The sequence below is a fragment of the Hesperophylax consimilis genome, chromosome 1 (assembly GCF_061612785.1).
Source record: "Hesperophylax consimilis isolate HC1 chromosome 1, BYU_Hcon_1.0, whole genome shotgun sequence".
NCBI classification, from domain to species: Eukaryota; Metazoa; Arthropoda; class Insecta; order Trichoptera; family Limnephilidae; genus Hesperophylax; species Hesperophylax consimilis.
Genome location: NC_142836.1, coordinates 41,129,950 through 41,144,864, shown reverse-complemented (window position 1 = coordinate 41,144,864; position 14,915 = coordinate 41,129,950). Strand labels below are relative to the sequence as shown.

At 34.0% G+C, this 14,915-nt stretch overlaps 1 protein-coding gene across 5 annotated transcripts in view; it reads left to right on the top strand.

Annotated features, from left to right (window-relative positions):
• The first annotated feature begins 3,973 nt into the window (after nt 1-3,973).
• The window catches only part of LOC149426900 (uncharacterized protein CG7065-like), a 42,588-nt gene continuing 31,646 nt past the window's right edge, over nt 3,974-14,915 (top strand). The window contains exons 1-6 of one of the 5 annotated variants that reach the window (XM_089634135.1): nt 3,974-4,381; nt 8,141-8,192; nt 8,353-8,461; nt 10,517-10,702; nt 11,839-11,947; nt 13,581-13,704. In XM_089634135.1, coding sequence (XP_089490261.1) covers nt 8,381-8,461; nt 10,517-10,702; nt 11,839-11,947; nt 13,581-13,704 — 500 coding nt within the window. In that variant the 5' untranslated portion in view covers nt 3,974-4,381; nt 8,141-8,192; nt 8,353-8,380. The other 4 variants (XM_089634144.1, XM_089634110.1, XM_089634119.1 and 1 more) reach the window with 4 other exon arrangements.

Below are 14,915 nucleotides of genomic sequence, written 5' to 3'. Positions count from 1 at the left end.
ATGATCACTCTCTGACTGGGTACTCTTGACTCATTGTTGACTGTTTTTGGTCGGGACTGTCTTCAGCTGCGCAATCCAGCGACCGTAGCGCGCCTGTCGTGGGGTGCTGTAACTAAAGTGGTTCCGCTTTACACCACTTCGGTACGTTGCTTGAGTCCGTGGCGCTGGCATCGACATTCTCACCGTAGTCGTTATTATTATTTTAAAAGATGCTAAAATGACATTTGTACAAAGCTTTCAAACAATTACAATATAGCCTAGCCTTGGGCGAAGGTTTTTATTGCCGGGTCGCTGGTTTAACAATACACCCATTTCGGATTACGACTTGATGAGGGTCTTGAGCTAAATCTGCCGACTAATGGGTGTATTTCCAAGTTGGCTTTCTATTTTTTTATTGCGGGACCGGTGAAACTGTTCAGTAAATACTTAAGGTCTAATAATTCGAACTGCCGCCTCGATCTGCGTGTAAAATCACAGAGACAAATGCTGGAGCACGTGTTCGCTTTGGTCTTTCTGTGAATTCAAGTCATGTATATACCTAGGGACATATCAAAGTCGCTTGCGATTTTTAGTTGGGTCCCTAACAGGTTGTCTAACGTTGAGTACCTAGGTCCTACCATCATGGCATATACTTCAATAAAAAAATGTGTGGTCGGATGATATGATGTTTAGGTTTATGGATCTTTACCAAAGCCATCCCTGTCTTTGGGATCAGAAGCAAGAAATTTACAAAAATAGGAATGCCCGTGACACTGCAATTAATAATATTATTTTTGAAATGTTACTATAACTTATTAGTTATTATTATTAAATAGCACGTCTCTGAATGTTTCAAAAAATATAAATTTAAAAAATTAAAATAATTATTTTTTAACTTTATAACAAAATTTAGGGCTTCAACTATTGCAACGAACACTTCTTTTGGAACTCTGTACATATAAGCCAGACTTGTAAAAGTATTCCCCGTTGCCAGGTATCTCAGCGTAATTTGTAACTTAGTTTTTGCCAGAAGAGCCGCGCGCATAACTGTGTCCAATTTTTGGATTTGTTCTTGAATTTTAGATAACAGTAAATCAAATTGTTCTTCCAAAATTCGCAAATGATTTTCGATAGCCTTCAGTATCTTCTAACGCCATCTCTCTCAGTGTTAGAAGCGCCCAATTCGTTTCTCCTTATAATAATCCATTTTCTGGCCCACATACGACGTTTTTTGTGCTTTTTCATATTGCCAAGTTCGTTCCGTATAAGTTTCGAAATAATAGGGACGCATGCAGCGTTAACTTGCCTTGAGACCCTATTGATTAAAAATATCGGTTCGAGTTAAACTGAAACGTCTGAACGAATTCTTGTTCAATAAAAGTCGTTCAACTAAAATCGCTCAACTAAAATTGCTCTTTCTGAACGGGGCATTAGTTCGATTTTGTATGAATTATATTGAAGTCAAATCTAGGGTGAGAGGAAATCGTCTGGCAGCCATCTTGCAAGACAAACTCTTGAAATTATTTGTAATCAATGTGGTATAAAATTGATTGAATCTCCAAATTTTTTAAATGGTTTTTCACTCCAAAAGAATATTCTAGCCAAGTAGAGGTGGTTGTGGAATTTTGTGTGTGTTAAGATTTTGTGGTAATTTAAATATAAATACCGATATAACATGATGTATCTCTAAACCAGAGATGTGCAAAATGCAAAATGGAAATGGGTCAAAACTTTTCCATTTGAAAATGCAAAATGGTTTTTAGAAAAGCATTTCAAATGCAAAATGCAAAATACCTATTTTCAAAATGCATTGAAAATGCAAAATGGTTTCTCAGGTCAAACAATTAAAATAATTATAGAATTTTGTCATTTAATAATGGACATCAATGTAGAACAAACATATTAAGTGATGGTAAATACAAAAACACCACGACTACAGATTATGAAACCACATAAAAAATTTGCGCGGGACTAATGTTGCCAACGTAAAAACATAGACTCTGCTATCTAACATTTAATATTACAGCGTCATGGCCCCATGTCCAGTATTTTTTGTAATGGTATCACTCAATTGCCAGGCTCCTACCAGGGAGCAACTTGACAAATGTAAATTATCTCTCAGAGCGAGGTTGAGGACCGACTGATATTTGAGGCTTATGAAAAAAAGATGAGTGGAGATAGTAGGAAGAATGTTGCAAAAAAGCATTTAAAATGGAAAATGCATTGAGAAAAGCATTTAAAATGCAAAATGGTTTTTAGAAAAGCATTTAAAATGCAAAATGGAAAATACCCATTTTGCATTTTGCATTTCCATTTGAAATGGATTTATTTGAAATAAAGCACATCTCTGCTCTAAACACACTAAACACAAAATAGTAAAATAATAATTGTTTCGGAAACCTCACGGTTGTGATTATTTATGTTGAAGCAATAAATTAGTTGATATAATTTATTGTACATGTAAAATACACATAAGAAATAAAATAAATACGCGAAACTATACAAACTAAGTAACTACTAGAGGAAAAATGAATACCCAAATGAATACCGTTAATTTTAAGGAAACGAAAAAGAGAACAACAGGGGTGCAAAATATATTCATCCCCTCTGATCAGGTCAGGGATGAAATTTTTATATGAATTGTTTATAGGGCAACTGAAAAAATATGATTGAGGTGATCTTCATCAAGACGACATTCGCGCTTGGAGGAACTCTTAAGACGAGACAATACCCTAAACTAAAGCCAGAATCTTAGCGACGCAATTGAAGCAGTCGTGCACACAAATATGCGATACACGGCCCTTGTGTATTGGACAGACCTGTTCTGAATTAAACCCATCAAATCTCTGAAATAAAGTGGAAATCTTAACGATATATGTGATGAAGTCGAGTGAAAACCATATTCGGTGCATGGCCCGGCGTAATGGACGAACGTATGGTCGACTTTGCCTCAACAGGCCTAGAAAATCGATCTTTCCGTGGGGTTTATTTTAATTATTTCTGATGAACGTATTACTAAAATCTCAAATGTTTCTAGAGAATGTGAGTGAGTATTAAAATGTGAGTGTCGAGCAAACCCCGTTATAAGAGTCTTATGGCACCTCAACATGTATTTTTGTCGGGTGAATATCATGTCAAGAAAATAGAGAATGTTGTGAATTTGTTGAAGGAGAAGGTTATGAAGGAATCCTTTGTAAAATAGTGTAATCCATTTGTAAAATAGTGTAACCTAATTTACAGTTGTTTTATAATTTTCTCACCGCAAAACGAACACGTAAAAGACGAGTGAACGCCTGACAGTCCGGTAAGAAACCAGACCTTGCGTAAAAAAGTCCCACGATGGACTTCGCTGAAAACTGTTACCTTTCTTTTTTTGCGCAGGTTCTGATTATTTCGACTAGTCTTGGGCAACTGGCTAGAATTTAAATAACACAACCATCTGGTTATTACCCTCTAAATAACTGGTTGTTAAACGGTTGTATGGGTATTTGGTTATTTCGTTATATAGGTTTACAACTGTCGGCTGATTGATATTTGATATTCTGGTAGTTGTCTTGTTGACCTAGTTGCCGGTTGCCAGTTGCCAACTATTTGTTATAGGTTATGGTTGTGTCAATGGAGGGAGTATGGGGTATGTGGTAGTTTTTGGTCCACAGAAAGGGATAGCGTCTTACAAACTTTATACGCCTATCTCGTTTCGCCTTACTAAAGAAAAAAAAAATAAACATGCAGCCCAAATAGCGCCGACTCTTTTCGTCATGGTCAGAATAGTTTTGAACGGCCCATGGCCCATGTGATGTGGTGATGTGAGTCGCGAGATGGTTGTGAGTTGCGAGATGGTTGCGAGTTAATATCCATAACCACCCAACAACATCCACAACCGAATAACCAAATAACCGAGCTCTCGCCAGCGTAGTTGCGGTTATTTTCAAATAACCGTTGTATAGTTGGTTATGTTGTACAACTACCAAGACTAATTTCGACATGCGTTCTTCGTACGACTGATGTTGTAGTTTATTCAAGGCATTGTCGCTCCCCGGGCCCATTGAGTGTTTTTTTATAAAGTCCTTGGGAAAACCGGCTGGTCTGCTGCAGTAATTATTTATTATTGTGGCTTCAAAAATTGCCAGAGACAATCGAAAACACAATGTTAACCATAGAGAGACAAAAAAATCCTTTCCTAACCTAACCTTTGTTAATGGCGTCATGTCATATACATATCGTTGTTCATTTCGTCTAATGTAAAAAGAATACTATACCACGAGCGTAAATTTCCTTAGTGAATTGAGAATATTTTAACGCAATATCACAATATCTGAGAAAAATATTCGGTTAACAGAACTTCTCACCGGCTTCGGAAATCACATACACGAAAGGAAACAACGCTTGGGATTTTCTGAAGGTCAGTTTCTTACATTATTTACGAACGTTTTCCAAAAGCGGTCGTTGTACATGTTTTTTAAAAACATTCCTGCCAGTAATCTCTAAATATTTGGCATTACAATACAATATTATATAGTCCATCAACTTCGCACGTCGAGGAAATCATATCCACGCGATACGGCTAATTCCAATACATTATGATTTCGTTAAATGGTTCATAAGGTAATCGACGAGTTACTGATGAATGTGTTGGCCCCGAAGATTTACTTTGATTGAATTTTTGTTCGATTTTCATGGTTGGTGGTCGGCTGCAGAAAATCCAAAATATCCTATCGAAATGCAAATCTCGGGCAAATTCGGCATAATAAGCAATACTTCTTTCGGGGTGCAAAAATGTCTAGAAATTTTTACCTGCGTGAGAATTTATTTGCTCACATTATACTGTATGCAAATATTTATGCACAGAGTTAGTAATTGCGCATTACAAATGCCAGAAAGTGAAGTTAATATTTTGTATACCTAAACAGAAATAGCACGCCCATTCGATTGTACAGGTATGAATAAAACAACACTTGTGTTTTGCACAAAATGTTTTTGTGCTGGGGTGGGGTATATCGTCAGGAGGAGCATTCTGTCAAAAATATTACATTTAAGTTTAAAAAAATAGTTACGTTAAGGTATAAAATTAACAATAATAAAGCAAATAAATGTCTGCCATGTATATGAATTTTATTATTTATTTTATAACATACAATATAATTATTCAAATTTACATATTAAGAACATATTACAAAATTATAATTGTTTCTTAACCTTTATTTAAAGTGCGTGAACAATAAAAATGGGCACCGTGGCCCACCTTACAATCGCTATTTATGATATGTTTTATATAATTGATGCACTATGAACAGCAATTTATTCAACCATCATACTAGTGTTTACCAAATAAAACTTATGCAACCATTTTTAGTTGCAATCAAACTTGGTTATAACGAGCACGATGGGACTGACTAAAATTGCTCCTTATAGCCGTTAATCTTTATTTCCAAAATAGGTATTTTATAGCCGTTAATCGTTATTTCCAAAATAGGTATTTTATAGCCGTTAATCGTTATTTCCAAAATAGGTATTTTAAGTCTTATGTACCTACCTACCTTCCTCTACTATCAATATATTTGCAAAAGTACAGTATATTTTCAAAATAGAAGTAGGTATTAATTATTAAAAAAATAATTAGAAAAATACACTTTAATACTCAAATTTATTATCAATTATTGTTTTAAAGATTTTGTTTTTATGCTTCTGAATTTCCACTTCAAAACAATCACCACATTATAACTATCATCACCTGGTTCAAGGCTTCCAAGAAAAATATCACCCCATTCTTGCATCCCGCTTGACAATTTTGTACGGCTCACATGGCTATAGAGAAAAATCTAAATGTTTGGGTATAATTCTTGAAAACCCTGGCTGAGAACACAATTTGAGAACCGGTTGCCTAACACAAAATCCAAAAAATCAACAGAAACCTTAACTCTTGATATCGCTATCAACGAAAACCCCCCTAAAGAAAAACAAAAAAAATCCTCTGCTGAAAAATTGTGCATAACTATCATAAATTTACTAGATACCTTTACACACATATTTATTGGTTTTTAAAACAAAATTAACGATGAGTTGTAATACAAAAGAAGACATGCGAAACTCAAATTTCGCATGATTTTCGCAGATTTTATGACAATTTATATTGTGCCCAATGGATAGCGATGGTTCACATAGCCGACAAACTTACACAGGTAGTGCCATAAAAATATGTATACGTCCCTTAACAGGATAGGAAATTCTTGAAAAATTCCGAGCTATTTTTTCAGACCCAACGACCCATTCATGTATTCAGAAATTGTGTTGACAAAATTATTTACTCGTTATATCAGTGAATCCACTTCATTATGACAGTCAATTATATGAAGATACGGCTGAACTAAAATATAGTTTTGTAATTGCTCATTATAGCCGTGAACTCATTATAGCCGTGAACTCATTATAGCCGTGAACTCATTATAGCTGTGAACTCATTATAGCTGTGAACTCATTATAGCCGTGAACTCACTATAGCCGTGATCGTTATAACCAAGTTCAACTGTACTTACAGTCCATCGTCGAAGTGAATTTTTGCAATTTTAAGTCATCACGTGTCACAGGCAAGCCAACGCATGGATTAAAATTAAAATTATTTTAATCATTCCTTTAGTGCCGTTTTTGTCAAAAATCATCACAAGGGTGGTTTTAAACCAGAGGTAACCAACCTTTGGAGTTCTCTGACCAACTCACAAAACATTGACACAGACCCCCGCACATAATATCTAACGTTTAATCATACAATATTTAGAATGAGACTTTTGTATTAGTTTTCGTGAGACCAATACACCTAAGGTTTAATGAAAGTGGTTTGATGCGGCAATCCAAATGGATTATTCAAGAAACTCGTCAGAAATATTGCAGAAGAAAAAACTCATTTTTACTATTTGGGAACACGTACACACATAAATTGGGCTAGCTCATTATTCGGTTGTTTTCTTTAGAAATAAACACTTAATATTTTCCTCGAGTTACATATTATCTGATTGCAAATCTGCTCATTCCATTTGGAAATTTGCACGTAACATTATCGATGGAAAATGAAGTTGCAACTATATATTTTTAAATTTAGTTTGTCTAACTTAAAATCTTGAATCCCTTTCTCAAATTCGTGTACAACACCGGAAACTCTGTGAATAATAAGTATAAACTCTGAGTGAAGCGAACCCAAGCAGGACGAGCTTGTGATTTTATGTGTTCAACCACCCTTCAAAATAATGCAATATTCCCGCGGACATGTATATCTTTCTAGATATAAACTTAATAGACAAATTCTACATCTTTGAGTTGTGTTATACGAAAGCGAGGAATCAAACCACGGAACAGGCCTGTATAAAAATATTTTTTAATTTGTGATTATTAGATTTTATTTTGATCAGTCATGTCAACTACTATAAAAGCAAGTCTAAAACAGTATATTATTCAACCAAGCAGATGATCCCAGGGGAGATTCATCTGCTTTTGTGAGTATTATTGCTGTGTATTGCTCAAAACAACCCAACAGCAGATTGTTTGCTGTGTCCCGCAATAGATATTGACAGGGTAGCCGTTTCTCCCCGCGGTCCGTCTGTTTGAGGGTATCTAGACCTAAGAATTATTTTTGGTTTTATAGAATAATATTTACGTAACGCAACCAATATTCTAGGTAAGTTTTTGAATCTATTTGATTTTAGTAATTAAATTTGAGTTTAAAAGTTTTCAAAGTGGTTTCTTGGTAAGCATATTATCTATTTTATCTATTTTACTGGTGTGTCTGTATTTTTAATATACATTTATATTTACAGTAAAATTTATCAATTTCAAGATATTTATATAGATTTTACATTATATACTTCATTATATGATGCCAAATATTAAATTTTAAATTCATTTTTATAATATTTTTTTTATTATTAATTATCAACCTAAATTCATTAATAATAAAAACTGTTGATGTTTTATGATAAGAAAGTATTTTCTTAATATAACACTTTTTGTGTTTAAATGTATTAATTTTTAGAACTAGCATTATTAAGGAAATCATTAAATTATCAAGGAAATATACCAAATATTAAACAGAGGTATTTTGAGACACATAAAAAATCAGTTGCTTAATTCACACACATATTGAATTAAGTTTATTTTATTTATTCCATTGCAGTTACTTCCACTCCGATGCTGAGAAAATCGTTGCCATGAAGAATTAATTGCAGGTTTGCGACATATATTATTTACTAAATCATTTACCTGTTGTATAATATTTTGGAATATCAGTGTGCCTTATTTTATAACACAATAAAAATTACACATGTTATTGTTTATGGGTAAAATGAATGCCTTATTGCATTTTAAAGGGTGTAGTGTTTGCTAAAGTTGAACTGGCGACAGTGCGGAATTGAAGATGGACATATCGGATGACTGTCCTCCCCCGGGGACGGAGGGATACGAAGAATTTGCAAATAACCAGCGGAACTTTCCCACGGTATGTACACCTTTTCTTATTTAAATGCTATCTGGATATATTTATTGAGCTTCTCCACCCCACAAAAATGACAATTTCCAGCAATCTTACATGCTGGCAAAATGTCTTTGTTAATTAGGATATTTTGGCTCTATGGTAGGTACTTATACTCGGGTGAGAAATTTATAAACTTGAAATATTTACGGTAAGTTTCAATATTAATAAGATAATATCCATTATCTCTTGGTTGGAAAAGATACATACAGTACACTGTATACAGTTTTGGAGTTTTATGTGCAAGTGTTTTTGTAATTATAACACATTTGACCAGACATACCTGTGTGTGCAAGTAACTTAATGGTCTTTATGATGAGTCTGCGCGTACATCCTTCAAGCAATATTTTCCTTAATTCCGAGGAAATCTTATTCTTGGTAAATCAATAAGCAATTTTTTAAATGTGTTTTATCCAATCACCGAAAAACTATTTATCTAATAGATTCCGCTGCACTGGACTTTCTTCTAAATAAATGTATTTTCTTTACAATGTGCTGCTGTAACTTTTATTTCATCCTCTTACTTGGAAAATAGGTACTTACAATGATTATATTTCATTGGCTATTACTTTATAATTGCGTTTCATATTTGCGCTACTATGTTACTAATACATTTTCGCGAACAAGATTTATTAGCATACAGTACGTTGGTCATCCAGACTTCTACTTTTGAATAGTTCTTTATTACACATTGCCATTGTTAATTATGCTAAATTGGCAGTACAATATGAATAACCTACTACGTAAGTGCGTAAGATTTATGAGAAGTTTAATACGTCGATTACGTTTTAAAGTGATATATGCAAAGATTAGAATGAACTGCTTTTGCCACCGATACTGCTAGGCGCCAGTTAACTTGTTGCGAACCGTCACCTATTGAACAAATTAAAGTGGTATATGGCGCCAGTTAACTTATTGCGGACCGTCGCCTGTTGAACAAATTAAACTGGCATATGGCGCCAGTTAACTTATTGCGGACCATCGCCTATTGAACAAATTAAAGTGGCATATGGCGCCAGTTAACTTATTGCGGACCGTCGCCTATTGAACAAATTAAAGTGGCATATGGCGCCAGTAAACTTATTGCGGACCGTCGCCTGTTGAACAAATTAAACTGGCATATGGCGCCAGTTAACTTATTGCGGACCGTCGCCTATTGAACAAATTAAAGTGGCATATGGCGCCAGTTAACTTATTGCGGACCGTCGCCTATTGAACGAATTCACACATTTTGACGGCAACGGATTTTTCAGGATTCGTTTTAATAAATGCGTTTTTAGTCGTGTTAACATGTGACCTCAGCTAGTGGAGTTTATCCAACTACAGGAGTAGGATGCGACTTTAATATTTATTTATGTTTTCCTAGATAATATATTTTCATACTCCGATCATATACGATAAATAGGCATAATATGTTATGTTCGTATTATTATATTACACAACAGCTTATTAAGATTAATGTGATACGTGGTCTTGCTTTTAAACTTTTAAAATAATGATTTCACAAGCTTGATGTTTATTTTGGACCTTAACAAAAAAAATATTAAAAAAAATAAAATAAAAAAACTATTATTGTTGTTTGATTCTTCGTCTTCTGACTTGCATGTGATAAATTAAGTACACGTACGTTTTACAAGCTTAAAATAAATTATCCACTGATCATGAAAATGCAAGAATATTTGAATTTTTTTATTGTTTTTCAAAGTTCACAGGACTGCGTTATATCTGGGAACATCCTTGTTCTTTCATTCTACCGCTGCAGACCCCTACTTGTCTGTATTAGTGACTTATAATACTCAATGAATAATAAACTGTAAGAGAGAGACATTGCCTGCTAAAACTGAACATAATATACCTGTACTTATTATAATTTAATTGGTAGAATTTTTCCTCAAATTGGGAAAATATTATTATTTTTTTGTTTTGTTTTAGGTTTAACTTTTATAATTGTGAATTGGGAAAGAACTAAAGTATTGTATTTTGTGTTTCCAAGGAGTTGCAATTTAAGTATTTTGATTACAGGGCGGAGGCGAGAGCGGAACCTCTGCTGAGAAGAAACGTAAACTCGGGAGCTTCCTGCAAAGCCACTCCATCAAACTTGACAATGGCAATTCCCACGCCGCTCTGGATTACGTGGAGCAAGACGGCACGTCAGCGTACCTCTGCTTTCCTTGTGCGGTCACTTGTTTCACGGAAATCACGCTACAGGTTAATATTAATTTTTTTTATTTTTTTTTTCATGTTCTCCATAAAACGGTTATTCACCAATATATCATGGAGAAGATTACAAATTAAAAGGTTTACACAGGCAGTTACTATTTTGTGACGTGTGTTATAAGATAGTTACTGAATTGTCTGTAGGTGATATTGAAAATGTCGATGGCTAATGCAGAATCGTTAAGCAGTTGAGTCGCTCTGTTTATTGGCGCGTTCTGATAGGCAGAAGTCCTCGCTTTCGGAGCATATAAGAGTGCATGGGATCTCCCTCGAGTATAATTGTTAGGGACATAAAAGTTAACCTCTTTCAACATAGGCGGATTGTGTATTGTACCAGAGATTAACTTAAAAAAGTGTTTGCCTAAAAATATTTTTCTGCGGGCTTCTAATGTATTGAAATCGAGCATTCCTGTTAAGAACAAGGATGGATACAGGAATGGATAGTATGTATATTCCCTCATATACAGGTAACGCATAAACCTTTTTTGTACTTTTTCTATTTCTAAGATATGGTTTTGTTCAGAAGGGGCCCAAATAATGGAGCTGTATTCCAGGATGCTGCGGACAAGTGCTTCATATGTTCTCCGTATTGCAATTCCATTAGTAAATGATCTTGTATTACGAAGAACAAATTCAAGCATTTTGTTGGCTCGGGAGACAATGTCAGATATGTGGGATTTGAAAGAGAGATTTGCTTCGAAGATCACCCCAAGGTCACGAATCTCGTTTTTGCTTGTTAATATATTTTTATTAATGTGATATGGGAATAGAAATGTATCTTTGGATCTTGTAAATGTAACTACACTGCATTTCTAGATGATGAAGGGTAATTTATTTAATTCCGACCATTTGACAAGAGAATCGAGATCATTCTGCAGAAGAATGGAATCGATACAACTTTTGATAGCTCTAAAAAGTATTATTAAATATGTATTACTATCCCCCAAATTCACCTAGAACTTATTCGTTATCTATTTTCGAAATACATACATAATTTACTTTGATATTGACAAACTTAGGTTGCTCTACCGACTCGCATTTCAATCAATAAATTACTCCTACATCAATATTATTATAGTTGTCCTTTTTTGTCGGTGTTTATGATTATTATGTATTTATTATTTTAGGCTCACTTGAATGGGAAAGCACATGCCAACAAGTTGTCATTTGGAAATGTGTTTCCCTCTTCAATCATCACAAATCATCCGTTCTTTAAAAAAAAGAAGGCCAGCACAAGTAAGTACAAAATTGTTTTCTTGAATTCTTAAACTAATGTGTACAGTTGTACCTCTATATTTGTATTAAAGACATGCCCTCCAATGCCTTTTATCTATGCAAGGACATACTTAGTGAAACGTAACAACTAAACATATTCCTTTTACCAAACTGATTTTACTAACACAAATGTTTGCAGGTGATTTTTTATCAATCCACTCCTTAGAGTGAAATTCACATTTTGGGATTCGCTTGCGAAATTATGTTTCACAATGATATTTTGTACAAAATTCGTAATAATTTTTAATAAAAATATAGGCAGAGAGGCAGAAACGAAAATGGAGAACTTCTTGAACAAAAGAATATCACCACAACCTTAAAAAATGTAAAGATATAAACGAAATGTTACCACTATGTTATGACCACAGTTTGTCACCCGGCTATAATTCTACAAATTTAATAATTCTACGAATTGTCCGGTACTTGGTACACGTTTCACAAGATCTGGGACCTAATTTTTACATTGCAGAATAACAACACGTTTTGGCATTTTCCGCTGTTTGCAATAGCACGAAAATACAAAAAATGTCTCCCGCTCTCTACCAACGTTAAAGCGTCTTCCGCTAAGAATGTTTAAATTGAACCCTTACGCGGAAAAACAGTGTTATTAAAAAAATGAGTTCAAAGATATAGACTGTTAAACATTTCATTTGACAGTACACATTGATAGTCAAATAAATTCACATTTAATAATATATTTCAAATAATGGACAGCACGTTTTATGTATTATAATCAATATATGCATAAGTTTTCAGTACAAAAAACGTTAAAGAAAAAAAGAAATAATGCAATTTTCCCAAAAATCAAAATGTTTACATAATTACACAGTGTAGATATAACCCTTTATCACCATAAAAAATGAGAAATATGCCAAAAGCCGATCTTACAAATTGTTAGTTTCAATGTAATGTCCAACTTGTCTTGGCTTTACCGTTGTAAGAATGCGCTACAGGCCGTCACTGTAGGCCTTGCTGTAGGCCTTGCTGTAGGCACTGCTGTCTGTGGTTAAGATTGTAAAAATATTTTTTAATGTAAACTAAGATGGATGTACGGCTTGTAATTTGAATGAATCTGAACAAAAACAGCGTCATCTCAAAGAAGTTGTTTTTTCTCATTAAGACTTAATTATTTTAGGCATTTCAGGATTGTTTTTTGACCAATAATCAATAGCCATTAACCATGGTGTCATAAGTGTCTCTGTTTGTTAAAAAGTAGCCTGTACAAGTTGACTTCTAAGCCAAATCTAGCCGCAATATTTGTAAATATGTAGACAAGCTTATGTAGGGAGCGAAGGACAATAATGATAACAATTATTTTATAAGCCATAATTATTAGCCTGAAACACTCATCCACATTGAAAAAGATACGTGACGCAACGGGACGGGCTTATAAAATAATTGTTACCCTTTGTGCTATGCATAAAAAATCTTGTCTTAAACATTAGTTTACCAAAAAAATAATTACAATAATGATATTTTAACCATTATTTTTGATAAATACTTGTATTGTGCGGATGTTGGCTTTCATGCTAGAGCCCCAGGCTCCAGAGTAACATTGTACAATGTATTATAAAAGTAAATATAAATTGTTGAGGTGGTCCAGTCGGTGGCGGTGCTGTGCCGGCAAACATCCCCCTACCCGTAGCAGCCGGGGAGGATGAACTCCAACAGGAGAAAGCGCCCACCAAGTTGTTCCGTTCCCTTGAGAACTACAAACAGTGAGATACTTTATAATTATCATCTGTGCAAATCACAAATTAAATAATACTAACAAAACATCACACCCCCTCAAGAAAAGTGTCTCAAATTGTGATTTTTTAGTTAAATATTATGTTTTGTTTGTTTTGCAATAACTTAATGAGTAAAATCTCAAATTGCATCATTGAAGATAATATTAGCAATTTTTAAATGATAATTTGAAACGGATAAAGATGCATCTAGGATTTGAACCCAGGACCTTCGCCTTGCCGGGAAGCTGCTCTACCAACTGAGCTAATGGGACCCTGTAGCATTGGGTTATATTTAACTGTATCATACTTCGAATAAGAACTACTAACTTTATCTTCATTTTCTCACTGCACATTTTTATTAGCTGCTATCTTTATGTATGATCGCAAGATTCATCTCGAACTAAATAATCTAGTTAGTGTCTTGTTTTTCTTTTAGTTAGTCCTACAAATACCCTATAATATTGATAATATGTCCAACTCCAGTAAAATATTGGCAATATCAACAAGCAGCAGTAGCTAGAGACACTAGTGTGGCATATTGACGTTAACTTTCCTTTCAATGGCGGCAAATTTATTTAGTACTTGGGGTCAGTGTTCTGCACTTTCTAATTTGTATTTTGATCAATATGTATTGATAAATATATATATAAAATATCCCAAAAAGTATGTTCTGTGTGTGCAGTTTACGAATGTACTAATTACAGAGTTTTCGGGGTGCCAAAAAACATTGAGACAGGTTAGTTATAATTGTGGAAATTGAATTAATAATAAATTATTAATTATCATAAATAATAAATACCCTGTAATATCAAAAAATCCTCATTAAAGCACATGAACCTAAAAGGCCCTTGACAGAGCATTAGTTAGATTTTGTATGAGCGGCATTGAGGCCAAATCTAGGATGAGGGGTAATTGCCTGGTAGCTATCTTATGTGACTTTTGAAATGATTTGGATGCAAAGTGGTATATGATGAACTACATATTTTATTTTTGTATTCTTAATGCAGTTACAACGGCTTATGATTTTTTTGGGGTATTTAAAGAGATAAGGAATGGATACATTTTTAGTATTTTTTATACATCTTCCCTCTCACTCCGTGGCTTCAACTTGTTTTCAAATAGTTCCGTCCAGGGCTTTTTAGGTCCACATTAAAAAGCATACACAAATAGAATTAATGTTAATAATTTAATAACTTTTC